The sequence below is a fragment of the Glycine soja genome, chromosome 17 (assembly GCF_004193775.1).
Source record: "Glycine soja cultivar W05 chromosome 17, ASM419377v2, whole genome shotgun sequence".
In the NCBI taxonomy this organism is placed as follows: domain Eukaryota; kingdom Viridiplantae; phylum Streptophyta; class Magnoliopsida; order Fabales; family Fabaceae; genus Glycine; species Glycine soja.
The window spans coordinates 4,972,625-4,993,518 of record NC_041018.1 but is presented as its reverse complement, the minus strand read 5'-3'; the positions used below and the strand labels follow the sequence as shown (position 1 = coordinate 4,993,518).

General features: G+C 31.9%; 1 protein-coding gene and 1 pseudogene across 1 annotated transcript; both read right to left on the bottom strand.

Annotated features, from left to right (window-relative positions):
• Positions 1–2,176: 2,176 nt before the first annotated feature.
• LOC114393123 (4-coumarate--CoA ligase 2-like) lies at positions 2,177–5,346 on the bottom strand. Its single transcript, XM_028354385.1, has 5 exons — positions 4,325–5,346; positions 3,816–4,014; positions 3,018–3,231; positions 2,822–2,924; positions 2,177–2,546 (listed from the first exon to the last, which is right to left on the bottom strand). Exons 1-5 carry the CDS (start codon positions 5,315–5,317, stop codon positions 2,445–2,447), a joined length of 1,611 nt encoding a protein of 536 aa, XP_028210186.1. The 5' UTR covers positions 5,318–5,346; the 3' UTR covers positions 2,177–2,444.
• Positions 5,347–16,829: 11,483 nt separating this feature from the next.
• Positions 16,830–20,136, bottom strand: LOC114393506 (annotated as a pseudogene).
• Between the last annotated feature and the right edge of the window lie 758 nt (positions 20,137–20,894).

Genomic DNA, 20,894 nt, shown 5'->3' with positions numbered 1-20,894 from the left:
CAAAAGCAAAAATCCTTACACTTTGAGAAATGACTAGGGCTGTTGTTGCTACATTCGATTTTTTGGTTAATCTGTTTTGGTTCTTAAGCTGTTAAAACAATTTGGGATGGGTTTAATTCATGATACTGACCTCAGTAGTAAAATGTTTACTCTGTTTATGTTTTTTTTTCTTCTTATATGATATTTGACCGACAAAAATGCTTTGATCTATTTGTGCTATCATAATTGATTTCATTTCCTCGTTGTAAAAGTATTTCTCATATAGTTTTTATTTATTTTTCCCCATTGTAAAAAATGCTTGCTCTGAAAAATTGTTATTGTTCTGATAACATATAATTATTAAAATATAGATTTTATATTTATATTTTCTTTTTTAGTTTTTCCTCATTGTAAAATCATGTAATATTTTCAACGACAAAATTGGTTTTTTTATCATACAACAAAATAATTTTACTTGCCAAAACAATTATTCCGTGAATTTATAACCATAATGGTTCAAAATGAAAATGAATTAATAATTTAAATTGGTTAGATAATAAAGTATTTATGATATAATTTCTATCACGTACAAATTTTGGAGACATACCTATAAAAGAATATAGGTATGTATCACTCTATCAAATATTTAATATCAATCAAGTGAATGCTAAACACATTTTTAACAATTAAATTTTAAATCACATTTTTACTCAATTTAACATAGTCAAGCTTACTCACTTTATATATATTTTTTCTACAAAAATTAAATTGATCTTCTTTATATCTTATATAAAATAAGAAAAATGAACATAATTATATTTTTTTATTAATATAAATTCAAAAATTTATAATTATGACCACAAAATTTGATTTAAAAAAAATATATGACAGATTAATAAAATAACACTAATAATATTTAAGAAACTATATCTAAGTTTTATCTAAAAAATAATAACATGTTTGATAAATTAATTTAGATTTAACTAAAATAGTGTAAAACTTACGTTAAGAAAAAATATTTTGTTTGTGAGCATATTTTATTTTATTTATCTTTCTATCTTTTATAAGATATATGTTATAGATTGTAATTATTTTTTATTATAAAAATAACATTATTCTTTGTCTATCCCTTTCTCACCAAACTTATGTCTGTTGCTGTTGCCAAGTGATTAGTCGTTCTTTCCGTGAAACAGCCAATATGCATACGCTTGTTGAGACTTGAGAGTATTTTGGGGGAACCTTTTGGCTAAATTGATATAAAATAAGTGTACAATGAACATGTATTATGTAAAATATTTTATATTATCACATAATTGAAAATTTATATAAATTTTAATATATTTATTTTAAAGTTAATAAATTTTATTATATATAATAAATAATTATATAAAATCATTTTACACTATTTTACCTATTCTCATAAAATAAAGTCAAACACAAAAGGCAACTGTTACAGTCAGTCGCAATTTGTCGTTTCCAAGTCCACCTACCTTTGTGATCGTACATTTCAATCTTATAGCCACACTGGCGTCACTTCTTTCGTCACAAAGTTCTTTTTTTGGTATTGAAAGCGGGCTAGCATTATCCAGAGCTCTAGCACGGGCTTACAACTTTAAACATGGGATGCCTAGACTACAAGCCCAATCAATATAAAAGACATGCATGTTATTATTGACTAATGAATTCTCAATAACCAAGAAAAAACATGAAATATCTATAACTATTAATAATAAAAATTATCCGACTTGATGTATATATTTTCTAAACATTTTTACCCTACATGTATTTATTCTTTTTTTTAAAAGCTGTCCCACTACTTTTTAATTAGTTACTTCATTTTCTTACTCTCTTTTTTAAACTTCTAAACCTTTATTCTTTCTTTTATTTTATTTTTATTTTAAACATATAGAAAGGTACAAAGTGTCTTTCTTCTCCTAATATTTATGAAATTAAACATAGGCCCATAAGGTTTATCTTTTGTATATTAAAACATGGTCTCTCGTAATATTTTTTGTAAACATTATACACCTGTAAAAATTAAAATAGTGATATTATACAAAAATAATAAACTTGAATTTATTTATTTTTCGTATATGTAATTTTTTTATTTTCCTTCTATTAAGAAAAATGTTTTTGTTTAATCTTTTTTTTAAATAAGTATCCAAAACAGAAAATTATAAGACTAATACTCACTATATAAATATCACTAAATAAAATACTGAGATGTAATATGAAAAGATGTCCAGGTCAAACTCTTAAAAATGAGGCCTTTTATATTTTTTAACTTAAATATTTTTTTTTTCATTCCATCCAACCAAACCATCCCATGTAATGGATTTGAAAGTACACTTAACTTCATAAAGGAAGAATAAAATAACACAAAAAACAGGCCTTTGAATCTTTTTTAGTTTTACAAAAAAAATTCTTGGTTGTATTGGGCCCTATATTGACAACTAGGGAGGGCCTCAATACCTTGCCCTAAGGTCTTTCCGCAAGATCTTTCCAGAGGGGGCCTTTGGAATTGAGCCCACAAAGAAAACCCTACTGATTCTTTTGTAAAACACAACCTGCCACAAATAATAGCAAAATTAAAACATAACAAAACAAAAAGGAAAGGACATAAAAAGTAGGTTTGGTCAATTTTTTTAACTTCCATTTTGTCAGAATTTTCCAAGTCATTCCAGCTTAAGATTTTCTATAATTGCGTTTAGATATTAATGAAAAAAATTTGCTCGACCAAGTCCTTCTCGCATTAGGGGATTTTTCACCTTAAAAATTTGGTGCGTGAGAATAAATTTAATTTATTCATGTTTGTGTTGAAAGCCAACGAAAATTAAACTACCTGCTTTGAGATGTATCGCATGATTTCATCCTCGGTGACCTTAGAACCATTTGATCGTACAAGAAATGCAATAGGAACCTCTCCCGCAACTTCATCCTTCATGCTGAAATCAATGTGATATCATTAAAGTATATTCTAGAGAAAAATAACTAAACATGATATGATCAAAATATATTATGCTAACTAAAGAACTTACGACACAACAGCAGCATCAGAAATGCTTGGGTGAGCAATTAAAATGGCTTCGAGCTCAGCTGGAGCCACTTGAAATCCTTTGTATTTGATAAGATCCTTTAACCGATCAACTACGAAAAGCTCATCATCATCGTCAATGTATCCAATATCGCCGGTATGCAACCATCCTTCCTTGTCTATAGTTCTTTGTGTGGCCTCTTGATCATTTAGGTAACCTAACCGAACACGATACAACTTATGCATTTGTGGTACACCCTAAATTAATTTGTTATAATATTTTATAACTCTGCATAAAATTAAATTTTGTTTTTACGGTTTCCTGGAAAATATCTTCTTCTTTTTCGGTGTGTCTGTTTGGAACCATATATAAATTAATAAAATTAATTAGCAAATTCATGTCTGTTTGGAATCATATATAAACCAAACTTTTTTCACTCAACGCTTTATACTTTTGTTTTCTATATATTGATTTAATTATGATATTTTATAAGAGAAAAATGATTATGCATTAAAAGATTAATTTTTTTTACATAATTATTCAAATTTGATAAATTAACAATAATAAAAAGAGACAAAAATAATATAACAAAATGATGCTTTATGAATTTATTATATATGAATAATACAATTAAATAATTAAAATGACAGTTAGGTAATAATTAAAATAATTTCCTGAGTTATAGTTCAACCATAATCAGGTCAGTGTTTTTTAGCATTGTTCGATTTAGTTGAACACATTGCAGTTCAGTTCATTTTTTCTTAACAGTCCTGATGATGATGGGAAGACAAAAAAGTTTACCTTTCATGATCTGGTTGCCTCTGATGCAAATCTCACCAGCTTGATTTCTATGAAGCGAAGCACCAGTTCGAGGGTCAACGATCTTCATCTCCGCATTTCTTACGACAGTCCCGCAGGCACCTGATTTCACCTGCATTGGCTCCTTCGCAAACGCTAAGCACATTGATAGCACTGGCCCTGCCTCTGTCATCCCGTAACCCTGCAAGTACACCACGAAATCACGTTTCGTTAAATTCATTTACAGTACTTCTTTTTCATTCACTCTAAAACGTTAGTGAGTGTAATTTCATGAATGCGTAATGGACTTTACGAAACACGCCGAATTTATTGATGTCTACGGCTATTCATGCAATTATGACCTTATTCATTTTTTCTCTTTTCGGTGTTTAGTGAATAAAGCAAGCAAACATACGTGGGTGTATTTCAACCTCGTGCATTAACAGTTAAAAACAGTGAAAAGAAGGAAAAAAATGTGGTAAGACGGGTGGTGGAATACTAATAATAATTACCTGTCCGAGTATGGCGTTGGGAAGTTTGGCCCTGAGAGAATCCTCAAGTTCTTTGCCCATAGGTGCCGCACCCGACATAATCATTCGAATCGACGACAAGTCGTATCGCTCCAAATCGGGACTCTTTGCAACGGTCAATACGATGGGCGGCACAAACGGCGCGATGCTCACCTTGTGTTTCTGGATCAACTCCAGCAACGTAATGATCTCAAATTTCGGCACGATCAAAACGGAAGCCCCTACTCGAAGGGAACACAGCAAAACAGAGTTGAGAGCATAAATGTGGAAAAGTGGAAGCAAGCACAAAACCACATCGCTGCTCCGAAAATACAAATTAGGGTTCTCTCCGTCAACCTGTTGAGCCACGCTCGTAACGAGTCCCTTGTGCGTTAGCATCACTCCCTTCGGAAGCCCCGTCGTGCCAGACGAGTACGGCAGCGCAACCACGTCATCTTGAGATATTTTAACGGCGGGAATGTCTCCCTCGTCGGCCTCCGTTAACTCCGAGAAGGGAAGGTATCCTTCCGGCGCCGAGTCAACGCATATCACTTTGACGTCGTTTTCTCTCGCGAAATCCTTGACTTTATCCACGTAAGATGCTTGCGTTATGATGAGTTTGGAGTTGGACGCTGTGGCTTGTTTCGCTACCTCCGCCGGAGTGTAGAAGGGATTGGCGGTGGTGACAGTGGCACCGCGGTAGGAGGCGCCGAGGAATGCGAGGACGAATTGGGGGCAGTTCTGGAGGAGGAGGAGGATGACGTCGCCTTTTTGGATGCCGAGTTTGTTGAGACCGGAGGCGACTCTGCGGGCGGTGAGTTGGATGGCGTGGTAGGAGAAGGTCTCGCCGGTGGTCCCGTTGATGAGGCAGGGACGGTGTTTGAATTGGGAAAGGTTTTGGAAAATGTAGGTGTGGAGAGGGAGGTGCGATGGGATGTAAATGTCGGGGAGTTTGGAATGGAAAATGAAGTCGTGGTGAGCTTGTTGCTCTTCCATTTTGCTTGCGGGAGTCAAAGATGAGAGAGATAGCTAGGGACTTGGGAGGAAGACTTGTTGTCTGTTACATTACTTATAGTTCTCTCTCATGTCACAAAATATTTTACATTTTAAACATGAAAGGTTATAACTCTTTAAAAAGGTTCTTACCATAAAATGATGATGTGTCTCTATTATTATTTATATATTATATATATTCAACAAAAATATAATTATAACCCTTTTTTAATTATTTACCCTTATCAATTGCATAAATATTTTAATTTTTCACTCGCTGAACATTTTCTCTCTTATCTTCCTTTTATCTTTCTTGTTTTCTATTTATGTTTTTTCTCTTATAATTTTTTTTCCTTTTTACATCTTCTCTTTCTTTATATTTGTATGTTTTTTCTTTATAGTTTATATATTATATATTTTTATTTATTTATTATTATTACTATCTTTGTATAATTATCATAAAATGATATTATAGATATAATAATATTTTTACATTAATATATAATAAATATATTGAAAATAACTTATTAAACATATTTTTATCAAAAAATAACTTTAATTTATTTACTAAATAATATCACAAACTAAATTATTTTAAAAAGTACGATAGAAACCATAATTATTATTCACATAAGACAATCATGTTCAATATCATTTTCTTCAAATATTTGCATTATATTAATTTTTAATGTCTTTTATATATTTAAATTTATGTTTTTAATTTATATTAGCATATATAATCATAATAATAAAAACATATTGTGATTTTATCGACACTATATTTAATTTTTCTTGAATTATTCAATATAATAATATGTTGAGAATTATGTAAAATTGTTAAAGTATGTTATTATTATAGTAATTGAATAATATATTTATATACTTACTTCTTATTTTTTTAAAATAAATAACTAATAATTTAATTTTACTTTGAAATCTTATGAAATTATTTTTCCTTAAAGATAAAAATCATATAAATAAATTTAAATAATTTCATAAATAAATATTTTATTGATTAATCTTTATATTATAAGCTCGTTAGAAACACAAAGCTGGAGGGAGAAAAAGAAAGACATATGTCGTTCAAGTCATGAAAATGAAAAAATAAAAATAAAAAATAGAAACATGTTTAGGAGTTGGCTTAGACATTTTATTGAGGACAAGAAAAACTTATGAATTAAAAATTCACTTTCAAAAGTAATTATACATTAATAATAATGATTCAAATTCTTTCTCTTTTAATTATCAAATTAATCTTATAACTTCTACTTTTATTCTATTTATAATACTTGAACTGAAAATATTAATTAAGAAAATTCAAGCTTTTATTTTTGTAATTTAAATAACAGGCATAACTTAATCACTTATTTTACCAAAAATTAAATGATAAACCTTTTCAATCTTTTTTATATATAACTTAATCTGGTCATCATATATGCTTTTTTATATTTTAATTAACTCAAACAACATGGATGAGCTTTGTTCTCATCAAGTAATAAGTTGTTCTACACAAATTAACATCGATATATTCCATTGAAGTTCTTCTATGCATCATTCGAAAATTTGGGTTTTAAACAATAAAACAATACAACAAAGCAGGATTTCGGGTCTTTCAAGAATCAACTAAAGAAATTATTGATACTAAATGCCCTTTTTCTCTTGCTTGGTGGGGCACTAAATTACATTGAGTACAAAAGTGACTCAATTGGGTTGGCCCCTTATTCACAACGAACAACCTGCCACAAAAATGGCCTTGTGATAGAACATTTAATTAGCCTAAACGGGAAGACTAGCCACAGGCCTTGTCCTGAGGTCTTTCCGGAGGGTGCTTTAGGAATTGAGCCCACAAAGAATACCCTACTAATCTAAATCTATAGAGATATGAGTAAAAGAATAATGGGTCCAAGGTTTAAAATAGACATTCTATTTTGACCACACTTGGTATAAAAAGGGGTATTTGTGACATTTCCACAGCCCCTGTTAGTGTCGTGGCTTAATATTTTCGTCTTCTGCGAACAATTTTTAAGGGGTCATCAAGAACTGGGTTGTACCCTGAGTGAGTTCTCATGTAAGCCCGCCGCTTCTCTTCCCTTTCTCAACTCCTTTCAACTTTTTCATGCTTTTGTTTTTTCAATTTTTTTATATATTTTATTTTAGAGTGTTTTCCCTGGCTTATGATTAGTGGGGATAACTGCTGATCCTTACAGGGTGGCTGATACACCGTTTAGTGCATTGGTTTGTTTGCCAAGTTTTTTTTTTTTTTTGGTTATTATTTTATCTCAAATTGACGTAAAATGCGGGGGAAGTGATTTTCTTGATTTCATTTTTTTCCTTTTAATTTCTTAAGAAATTAAATATTTTTTTTGTTGGATAATTCAAAAATAATAAATAATTTATGTTAATAAAAAATGAAGTAAAAAATTAAATTTTAATTAGTATAAAATATTTCTAAATAACTTATTTTATTTAGAAACATATTCCCAGATTAGGGCTGTTCCAAAGTATTTCTCAGGGGTGCTTTTTTTGCACGTACCCAACATGGGATGCGCCAGTTCTGTTGGCGACTTCGTGCATGGCAGACACGTGTCGAACGGGTGAGGGACGCGCCAGTAGTTCTGGCGACTTCGTGCATGGCGGATAGGTGACTGGACGGACGCGCCAGCACTGCTGGCGATTTCAAGCAGGGACATGTCATTGCTGTCGGCGCTTTCTGCCAGTTCTGCTGTGAAGTCCCGTCAGCCAGTGCAAGTGCAGAGGCTACGTGCAGCAGCTAGGTGAGTGCAGACGAAACGTAACTCCCATTGGCGATTTGCGCCTGCTGAAGTCGCTGATGCCATTGGCGTTTTGGGCTGTTCTGCATTTATAAACTGGTTATGGCCTTCAATTGTTTGCCTGCATTCCTTCCTCTTGCTTTCGATTTTGTTTGTTATCCCAGAGAGTGAATCCTTGTGTGGAGAGAGAACTGCGTGCTTGGTGCTGTTCTTGTTGGTGCTCTTCCATTTTCCTAAAATCTTGTAAGTTATATATTAAATCTTTTGTATGTTTTTATTTATATACATATTTATATTCTGATAATAAAATGGTTTTAGGTAGTGTAAGATAATAATTTTGTATAGTTTAGTTTCAATTGTTAATGTTATAGGTTAGATTATGAATAGTTTTAGGTACCATAATTTAATAATTTAAGATTAGGAATAATTTTAGGTACCATAACTTATTAAGTTTAGATTAGCTTTAGTTTAAATTTTGTATATGGTAGATTACATTTAGGTTAAATATTTGATATCATAGATTAGGAATAATTTTATGTATTTTAAATTATTAATTTAAAAATAGGTTTGAATTAAATTTTTTATATTACGTTAATTTTAATTATTATTAGTTTCATATGTTATGTTTAAATTAGAATAGTTTTATGTATTTTAAATTATTGATTTTGTATGTTAAATTATTTTACTTGTAATTATTTGAAGTCATTAATTTTGTATATGGTAGATTACATTTAGTTTAAATAATTGTTATGATAGATTAAGAATAATTGTATGTAGTGTAAATTAGTAATTTTAAATTAGGTTAGAATTAAATTTTTTATATTACGTTAGTTTTAGTTATTATTATTTTCATATGTTATGTTTAAATTAGAATAGTTTTACGTATTTTAAATTATTGATTTTGTATGTTAAATTATTTTACGTGTAATTATTTGAAGTCATTAATTTATATATTTAAATTTATATTTGTTTGTAATTTAATTTGTTTATAGAATATATATGAATTATCTTATTTGTGTAATATATTTTTGTTATTGAAATTTAAAAAATATAAATTCTTATTTGGAGAGTATATTTTGAATTTATTTTAATTAATTCATTGTAAATATACTTAATTTGTGTATGTATAATTAATGTGTAAATTTTATCGTCAATTAATTGTATTATATTTTATTTTGTAGGATCAATGGCATCTTCGTCGTCATGTTCATCAAGTATACAAACGAGGTCTGGTCCAATTGAGGGTGACGTTTTGTGGATGCAATCCAAGCATGTTTCAGAACATGTTTGGAATGTGGAACCATACAGAAAACTACACATCAGACGAGCAGTGAAAATGTATCAAGGTGAAGAACAAATACCAGAAGAAATTGTTCCTCTGCTTCGGCAATGTGGGTTTTATTGGATAATTAAGATGGGATACCTAAAGATAAATGCGGCCTTAATTAGTGCGTTCATTGAAAGATGAAGGCCCAAAACCCACACGTTTCACCTGAGATGCGGAGAGGCTACCATTACTCTGCAAGATGTGTCAGTTTTGTTAGGTCTTCGTACTAACGGGTCACCACTAATTGGCTCAACAAATCTTGATTAGGCCAACTTATGTGAAGAATTATTAGGAGTCAGACCACAGGAAGGCAAACTTGAAGGCAGTGTTGTCAAATTAAGTTGGTTGGCTCACCATTTTTCTCACATAAATATTGATGAGGGTAACGTTGAATAATTACAAAGGTTTACCCGTGCGTGGATCCTTCGATTCATAGGAGGTGTCCTCTTTGTTAACAAAAGTAGTAGCAGAGTTTTCCTTAAGGTACCTACAATTTTTACGTGATTTTGAACAGTGCAGCACGTAGACGTGGGGACCTGTCGTGCTTTCGTATTTATATAGAGAGATGTGTAGCACCACCGATTACAAAGTTAAATCAATCGGAGGTATGTGCATCTTAATCCAAATGTGGGCATGGGAACGATGCACGACTTTAGCTCCAAAGAGGACGCCTCCCATCATAGATAATAAACCACTCGGACACAGGTTTGTCGTTTAAAAAATTACATTTGAATTAAAAATATTTAATGATGGAACGTGTTGACAATGATGATTTCATTTTTATCGTAGGTGGCTGCGACGAGGAAATCAGCATATTGGCAATGATGATCTTAGAGTTTTCCGTCGCAAATTGGATCTGATGAAACAACATGAGGTAAGAACATCATAATGTAGTACTTAAATGAGATTTTAATATGTTATGCTTGACTGATAATTGACAAGTGTGTTGTTATATGCAGTTTGTCTGGGAGCCATACACAGCAACTGTGATGGCAGCGTTGCCTCCAATTTGTGTGGTTGGAAGTGTAGCCTGGTTTGCGGTGGTGCCACTGATTTGTTTTCATGTTTTAAGTGGCACCAACCCGATAGAGTTTTACGACAATTTAGATTGCAACAACCTATTCCCGGGTTTCCTTCGCAACCGCAGAATCTCCATGGCATAACGCTCAAAGGCAAACAAGATGAGAATTGGTTCCACCTATTGGCCCCAATGATTAGTCAGTAGAACAATGCAGCTGAGTTTAGGGTCGACGTTTATCCTCGACAGGAGGGCCTATTGGGTTTTAACTCGGACTACATGGTGTGGTATAGGCGTAAAACAAAGATGTTTGTCGACCCAAAAAATGCAAACACAGCTGCATTGGTATTTATCTGTTTTTCAATGTTTAACTTCTAATTAATTTCTTAAGCATGAACATTAATTTCTTGACGCTAATAATTGCAGGGTGAAGTTGTGGAGACTTTACAATATATGGTGTCACCACAAGGGAGGAACACATGGACAGTTGATAATCTCGTGCCTTACGTGGATAAGTTAGCGATTATATCTGAAGAGCAAGAGAGAATCATTGAGCCAGTGTCACATGGTCCAGCATCAGAGCGTGAATTCCCAGCACAAGAGTTTCACATTCTTCAGTCAAGTGTTGAAACTCGGGGCATTGGCAGACGAAGGGAGCCTGTTGAAGCGAAATAATATTCCCAACAAATGATAGAGCGTGGTCATGGAATGTATTACACGCCAGTAGCATTTTCCGAATATCCTTCACAGATGTATCAGTATCCTTTTGCAAGTCATCATACTGATACTTTTGAGACCTCACATTCGTTCGGTGGTGTTGCGGAAACACAGCCTCATTTTTCATGGTCTACTATGACTCCTTCACAGTAGCACGATGCCCCCATGGCAACACCTAACGCCCCATTTGCTCCGCAATGGAATGTACCCGGAGCAATACCTGATATGGGCGACTTATTAGGTGTTGATTTGTGTCAGGAGTTTTCTGCAGAGACTGAGCAAGCAAAAGCGGGGAGACAACGCGGCGACAGAAGAAATCCTGATCGTCAAGCGCGAAGATGGGATCGACCATGTGGCACATCCTCACGACATCACGGACACCATAATGACTGATTTTCATGTATTTGTGTAATTTTGTTGTTGTTTGTAAGACATTTGATTTTGACAATTAATCTATCGCATCTCATTTATTATGCCTTACTAATGTATAGAGTTTATGTGGCGCATCAAACTATAATAATAAACTAAGTTTACAAATAAAACTAAAGTTGACAAACGAAAAATAAGTAGTTTCAGTAACTAAAGCCAAACACCAACGCGATATGCTCTCTTTACGGTTATGGGTTTAGAGATTAGAGATTAGGCTTAGGGGTTACAGTTTAAGGATTAGGGATGTGGCTTAGGGCTTGGGGTTAAGGTGTAGGTGTTTGGGGTTAGGGCTTAGGGTTAGGGTTATAGGTTAAGGTTAGGTTTAGGGGTTAGGTTTTATGGAATAGGGTTAGGTTTTATGGAATATGGGTAGTTTAGGGGTTAGGTTATATGTATCAGGGTTAGGTTTTATGGATTAGTGTTAGGTTTTAGGGTTAGGTTTTATGGAATAGGGTTAGGTTATATGTATTAGGGTTAGGTTTAGGGGTTAGGTTATATGGATTAGGGTTAGGTTTAGGGGTTAGGTTATATGGATTAGGGTTAGGTTTTATGGAGTATGGTAAGGTTTTAGGGTTAGGTTGGATGGTTAGGCTTTATGTATTATGGTTAGTGTGGCCTAGGGCTTGGGGTTATGGTTAGGGCTAAGGGGTTATGATTAGGGTTAGAGCTTATGGGTTTAGGGATTAGGGGTTGAGATTATGGGTTAGTGTTAGGATTAGGGTTTAGGGTTAGGGTTAGAGCTTAGGGGTTTAGGGATTAGGGGTTGAGATTAGGTGTTAGGATTAGGATTTGGGTTAGGGTTAGAGATTAGGGGTTTAGGGATTAGGGGTTAGTGTTAGGATTAGGATTAGGGTTAGAGCTTAGGGGTTTAGGGATTAGGGGTTAGTGTTAGGATTATGATTAGGGTTTAGGGTTAGGGTTACGACTTAGGGGTTTAAGGCCTAGGGTTTTGGATTAGGGGTTATGAGTAGGGTTTATGGTTATGTTTTTAACTAATGAATTCATGGAACCCCACAAATAGTTAATGTACACAAACCAAAATAAGTAATGTTTTTAACTAACAAATTGATTCAACCCCAAAAATTCAATACATTCAAGAGAACTTAAACAAATACGAGTCACTCGACTAACATACATAAATCAATGATTTGAACAACTCCCACGCTCAGATTGCATTGGACAGCGACGCCTGTTATGCCCTTCGGCTCCACATCTATTGCATTTTTGTCGGTGCTCAGATGGTTCGACCCAATTCATCTCATTCCTTATCCTTGTTGATTTTGGCCGACCTTTCGCACGAATTGTAGTTGGGTAAGGGATAAGTGTCCATGCGTCATTAGAAGGAGGAATAGTCGCTTCATTCCTAAGAGGCCACCATTGTGGGAATTAAGCTTTTAAGATGTGCTTATTTGTATAAACAACATCTATATATTGATAGTAGTTCAGCCTCACGTAACCACAAGCTGCAATAATATGTGAACATGGATAGTGAAGCGCAGAATACCTTCCGCATTGACAATAATGACCATTCAAGTTAACTGCCCACTTTTGTCTGCCACGTTGCGTAATAGGATTGAAGGTCTCCTCTACTTCAAACCTTGTGGAGTGGATGTCATACATGCGAACGATGTACGAACAAGTTTGTTCTTGATTTTTTCTAAGTTCTTTAACAAGCTTTGAACAATATACTTGCCCTTCATTTAACTGTCTCTAGGCTTGGCGGCCACGCTCAACAAAGTACTTTCGACACCTACTGTACGTTGATTTGACCAATGTTGTTATGGGAATGTTGCGACAATCCTTCAAAACCTTATTGATACATTCTGAGAGGTTGGTTGTCATGTGATCATATCCACGTCATTCTCTATCATAAGTCATCGTCCATTTTTCCTTTGAAATGCGATTAATTCATGTTACTATGGCTGGACTCAGTTCACGAAATTTTTCTAAATTTTGATCAAAAATGTGCTTGCAAGGAGTGTAGGCTGCATAAAATTAGTTATGAATAACAATTTTAAGTATATATGAAAGTTAAATAAACGTGACCATCAAATATGAAATCTTACCCAATTTCTTCAACATTTCTTTTTGTTTTGCATTATTGAATTTCCGATTGAAGTTGCTTGCTATGTGTCGCACGCAGTAGACATGATAATCGTGGGGAGGTTGCCAACCAAGAGCTTCGTTAGCGACAACGGATTTTATACTCGCGTGTCGATCATATATCAGACAAATCCCATTTTTATCTGTGACGTGTTCACGCAAGTGTGCCAAAAACCATGACCACGCTGTCAACGTCTCACCTTCAACAACCGCGAATGCTAGAGGAAGCACACCACCATTTCCATCTTGTGATGTGGCCATTAAGAGGGTCCCACGGTATTTTCCGTACAAATGTGTACCGTCAACTTGTATGATTGGCTTACAGTACTTGAAAGCCTCTTTACATTGCCCAAAAGTCCAAAAAACTCTATGAAACTAACGGTGTTCGCGACTAACCGTATTCCCAACGATAAAATCGTCATGTAGTACTTGAAAATATGATCCAGGAGAATGATTTTGCATGTGTGTTAGCCACGACGAAAGTTTCGCATATGACTCACCCCAATCGCCATATTCAATTGCAATGACTTTCTGTTTCGCCAACCACGCTTTTTTGTACGACACATTGTATGCAAATTCATTGTTAATCCTCTCTTGAATCAAAGATATTTTTATTGATAGATCTTCTCTGACCATGTATGTCAATAACATAACAAAATTTAAATGAGAATTAACAAAAAATGAACATAATATGAACATAAAATACGTACCTACTACACAAGTGGCAATTAAATCTCAATGAAGTTTCTCGTGATCTTGTGTCATGGTCATATTCAGACATGTGTGTGGTTTACCTCATTGTGTAACTTTCCACGTATCTGTTTTTTTGGATAAAATTGCCCTCATATAGAAAGGGCAAGGACACTCTGCACTTTTATTCAAGCAACAAACCACATACTTGTTCGATTTGCTTTCAAGAACTTTAAAACTTTGATGCACCTTCATAACATATTGTTTGACTGCATTTTTTACCGCATCTTTACTATCAAATTCCATGCCAACATATAATTCTTGGTCATCATTAAAGGTCGACGACATCTCCAAACCGCAAATGTCCTCCTCATCAGGATAACTCCAGTTGATATTATTATAATGTAAAGCATCATTCCAAAATGGATTTTCAATTCGTTGTGCACCTAACAATTCAAAATAAAAATTCAAATAATACTTATTTAGCATTAAATTCAATTGTCATCAAATAATAAATGTATTGTCTAATTTTTTAATTCAGCAAATTATCCCTTCTGCTGGATGAACAATTCTTATTGGTTGAGGGATGTCGGTGACTTCATCGTCTGTATCAGATATACCGTCAACACTGTCATCTTCGTCTAAAGACTCTTCAACGTATGAGTTAGACACAAAATAATCATCATCATTATCGTCTTCGTCAATATTTAAATTGCTCATATTTTTTTGCGGTTGTGTGTCATCATTAGATAAATAATTTCCACATGATGTAAGCGAATGTGCAGAATGAAACATTGAACCATCAGTCACATCCTTTTCTATGTACAATTCCAGAACTGACATTTGGTCTTGTTGTTTAAAACTTTCCAACATCGTTTCAACGTCTTCGTCATCACAAATTTGGAAGGCAATCTATTTTCCTGACACTAAAAATCTACAGCTGATAGCAGAAATAATTTCATTATTTTGTAACTTTATCTTATCTCCAATTTTTTTCTTCAAAGCATTGAAACTAATTCCACGTTTAATCTGAATCACTTTTTTACTGCCTTCAAATATGACACCATCATTGTCTTCGTATACCCTTCCATTGAAATACAACACTGTTATAATCGAATTTATCGTTTACCTACAAAAACAATATTTTAACACGTCAAATAAATTATAAAATGGGTATCACAAAAAGTCATTACTGGAACTTCAAAATAAAACTTTATTTTAAAATAAAATTTAACTTCAAATCAATTTCACATTAAGACACTTTAAAAAAATTTACGATTTCAATGTAGTAATTTTAAACTAATCAATATGTAATCAAAATTATTAAGTTTAAATAAATTTCACATCAACACACTTAAATAACACGAACCATTTTATAAAACTTTAAATCCAAACTAATAAAATGTAATCACAAAAGGTCCCTTTATTGGAACTTGACATTCAATTTTTCTTTTAAAAAAATTTAATTAACTTCAAATTAATTTCATGGGACACACTTAAAAAAAATATAATTTCAAGATAGTAATTTTAAAGACAAAATAAAATAATTCATGAACGAAGTTAGTAGTATAAACAATTAATCTTAACAATAATAAATTCAAAATGACAATAGCTAATTACAAAATTACTATAAATATAATAAAATAAATATGATACTAGAAACAACAAAGCATCATCAAATAATACTTTCAACTTGAACAGTTCTAAATTTTTAACACACCAACAAATGGACCTAATCTAATTAAAAAAATACTACACCTTCATATTAAAATTAATTTCGTACTCAAAATACTTCAAATAAATATGATCTACAAATTTTTTTAAATGAAAGATCAAACGTTCATCAATTATTAACACACTAATAAATCATCAATATCAACTTAATCTAATTAAAAAAGTACTACAAATTTCATATTCAAAATATTTTATTTTCAATCATAAAATTTTCTTCAAATAAATAACATTAAACACTTAATTTTTCTTTTATTTTATACATTTAAATACACACTAACAAATCTATGAAAAGTCTATGAAATATAAAACATACTTTAAAGAAATATTTCATACCACAGATATTTTTGATTGCCAAAACCAACAATGGAAAAGAACTTGCAGACGTAAAGTGAAGCCACAGATAATTTTGATTGCCAAAGCCAACAATGGAAAATAACTTGCAGACGTAAAGTGAAGCCACATATATTTTTGATTGCCAAAGCCAACAATGGAAAATAACTTGCAGACGTAAAGTGAAGCGCTGGAAAAATACTGAAAGAGGAGTGGTATTTGAATAGCCTAAAACGTCAAAGGGAGTGGCGTTTTTTTCCTCCTCTTAAAACGCCAAAGGAAGTGGCGTTTTCTTCCTTCTCCTAAATCACCAAAAGGAGTAGCGCCACCATCTGCAAAGGCACTGCACACACTTGCTGCAAAGCTGCCCTAGCTGCTGTAGAAAAGTTGCCTACCCTAGGCTGAATCGCCAAGAGCACTGGCGCTTCCATTGTGGCGCCAATTGGCGTTTCCCACTTCACGTGGGCTGAAATCGCCAGCAGTAATGACGCTTCCTTCCCCCCTTGACACGTGTCCGCCATGCACGAAGTCGCCAGCAGTACTGGCGCATCCCATGCTGGGGACATGCAAAAACAGCACCCCCTGAAAAATACTTTCGAAATAGCCCTAATCTGAGAATATGTTTGTAAAACAACTCCTCGTTGGGAAATTTGCCACAAATGCAACAGGAACCTCTCCTGCAACTTCATCCTTCATGCTGAAATTAATGTGATAATTAGAATCTTTGTTCGAAGAGAAAATTAAGTAGATAATATATATATATCTATATATATATATATATATATATATATCGTTCCTGTTTTTTTTATCAGATTAAGAAAAATAATAAATAAATCAAAGAATATATTAACTTTACAATATTAATTTCATTATTATTTTCTTTTCAATATGCATAAAATAATTCTCTTAGTTTCTACCACCTACATCATATCACTCATTTATAGTCACTTAATTGATTCATTTTTAGCAGATTTAATCTTCTTTATTTTGTGGGAAAAAAAACACCTTATTTGCTCGAAACATGCAACACAATAGCATCATTCAAAAAAATATTATTAAGAGCATAAATGAAAAAAAGTACTACATGCATCCATGGTCTTATATGTTTTAAACAATTAATAGTGTTAAAAAAACGAAAATATCATATAATTTTTTTTTAAAAAAAAAACACAAGGAGTGTAAACTACTTATTTTCTACTGTTGACATGTGGAATGACAAAAAAGTTTAGAGTACCTTTCATGATCTGGTTGCCTCTTTGGTAGTGTCAGGGTCAATGATTTTCATCTCCGCATTTCTCACGACGGTCCACACGCACCTGATTTCACCTGCGCGCATTGCCTTCTTTGGCAAACGCTAAGCACATTGACAGCACTGGTCCTGCCTCTGTCATCCCGTAACCCTACTTGCATGTGTACGGTGTACCATACAATCATGCATTGTTTAGATATTTTTAGATAAGCGTCGATCCAATTAACTTAATTTTGAAATGACTTAATTTATATTTAGATATTTTTATTAAAGAATTAAGTTAAAAAAAATTAATATAAATTTTTTGATCCAAAATAAAAATTAACTCAAAATTGTTTCAACCTATAAATAATTTTAAACTTAAAATCAATTTTAAAATCTTTTATAGCATAAAATTAAATACGTAAAATTTAATCAATTTTAGATCCAGAATTAGTTCTCTAAGCCAAACACACTTTTCTTCACCTCTCGCGGACTGCATTATTGATGCTACTGGTGTTTATACTTCATACAATTCAAACATTTTTCCTTTTTCCTTTTTTGCATTTTTAGTTAAGAAAGTATAGTTGCGTCCAAAATGGAGCTGGAGCCTGCATGGAAAATATCAAGATTTTCTACCTTTTATTAAGATAAAAGCTATAAATCTTAACAAATACTTCTAAATTAAAATTAATAAAAAAAATAGAAAACAGAGATAATTTTGATTAAAAGCATGTTAAATTCGAAATAATTTTTTCTAATACTTATTTCCCCTCGTGAGAAGTAATGTCTTCTCTTGTGTTTGACTGTTTGCTGGTTCCGGAATACTATCCAACTGTCCTGCACACACAGTGCCAAAACCGGCCTGTCCTGCATCAAAAAGGCATAAATGAGGTATTGTGAAACTTGTAAAAGAGCTAAGAATATGTTCGATAACATGTTTGAATTAGTTTTTAATTTTTTTTATTAGTTCAAAAATTTATTTGATTATTTGATAAGTAAGTTTTCTTTAATAATTTTTAACATATTTTTTAAAATTCCACTTGATGTAATGTTTTTTAAACATTAAATTTTTTTCATTTTTATCTTTAATATTTATTTATTTTCTTTGTTATCTTTTTTAATTATATAATGATTTTATTATTTTTATTTTATTTTATATTTTTTAATTACTTTAATAGTTAATTTTATTAAGCACTTCTAATTTAATAAGTTTATTTTTCATCTAATTTTTTAGATAATTTTATTAAACATAACGTTGGTCAACGAACTAAAAAGAAGGTAAATTATTAAGATGCATAAAATAAAATTGTTAATATATGATATTTTTTTGCATTTTTTTATAATTTTTGTACTACATACTTTTTTCTCTAATTTTTTTAATTAATGTATTAAGAATACTTATTAATAACACTCATGATAAATTAATACCCACCAAGTCGGCGAAATGGCTCAGTGGTGTTTATCAGTTTGATGAACCCGATCAACTAAGGAATACAAATTCAACTAATTGAATTCGTTAAGATTTTTAGCTTGGTCAAATCTAGTAGTTGATATGAACCAAACCAATCAACGTTTTATGGTGATTAGTTATAGTATTGGATTTGTGATTTGTAAATTCGTTGAACTCAAACTAAATTAATATTAAAATAAAAATAAGAACACTTGTTTTTAGAGTATTGTATTAAAAATAATAATTAATAATAATAAAAATAAAACTTAATTATTCATTCATAGATGAAAAATAATAATTAATATTATATTAAAAACAAAAATAACACTTGTTTTTAGAGTTTTTATATAATACTTTTTTCATACTTAAATATAAATAAAAATAATTAATATCATCTAATTTTATTAATCTTAAATAAAATTAATAATATTTTCTAAAATATTCTTAGCTAAACTTGATATCAAAATAAAAAATCCTTGAAAAGAAAATTGTAATGAAATAAAAGACTTTTTACATTAGTTCTCTTATAATTTTTATGATAAATAATTTCTAGTTTTAATTTCTTAATCAATATTATAAGGAGACTTGTTAGGAAGATCATAAATACATTTATATTTAAATTTATTATACTTTTTTCTTGTATTGAGGAAGCAATTAAGTACTTGTTCATGGGATGGTTTGACTAGTAATCACTTGTCCGAGTGCACATAATCATCCGAATCGACGACAAGTCGTATCGCTCCATATCGGGACTATTTGCAATGGCCAAAAAGATGGGAGGCAAAAACGGTGCGACACTTACCTTGTGTTTCTGCACCAACTCCAGCAACGTAGCGATCTCAAACTTGTGCATGATCAAAATGGTAGCCCCAACTTAAAGGGAACAAAACAAAGTTGAGAGCATAAATGTGGAAAAGTGGGAGCAAGCACACAACCACGTCATCGCTGCGAAAATGCAAATTAGGGTTCTCTCCGTCAACTTGTTGTGCCACGCTCGTAACGAGTCCCTTATGCGTTAGCATCACTCCCTTCGGACGCCTCGTCGTCGTCGGGAGATTTTAACAGCGGGAATGTCTCCCTCTCTTTGGCTTTCGTTAACTACGAGAAGTGAAGGTATCTTTCCGGTGCCGCGTCAATGCACATCACTTTGACGTCGAAATAAGATATGTTGGGCTATGTCTAGGTTGCACCTATAAACAACGTGTTTGGACGGGGTCTTCGTGTACTGATTTAGGTAGGTTTTGTCTAATTTTAGAATATAACTCAACTAAATTTGATTGGTTTGATTTATTTTAATTTTTATAATTTTTTTAAAAAAATTTAATTTAATACAATTTATTTATGGAAGGTTATCCATTTAAATTTGATTTTTTTTTCTTAAAACTAAGATTTTATATCATAATTTATCAAAATATTTAATACAATTAACACAATATTATCAAAAATATTTGAAAGTAATTGATTCATTTAACATCATTAACATAATATTCTAACATAAACTAATACAAATTAAAATAAAATATTTTTCAAGGAGATTTAGTATAATAATCTAAATCATAATTATTTTTTACAAACTAATTCTTGCAATAAACTTTGTTATAATCAAATTTGTTGAAACAAATAAATAAAATATGATCCATTAATATTATAAACATGACAGAAAAAATAAATATGAAAAAAAGTGAAACAAATAATAATATACCTACAAATAATACCTTAAGAAGTTCTAACATTTGAAGTATCAATATTAGTTGTATTTAAAGTCAAACTAAACCACTTT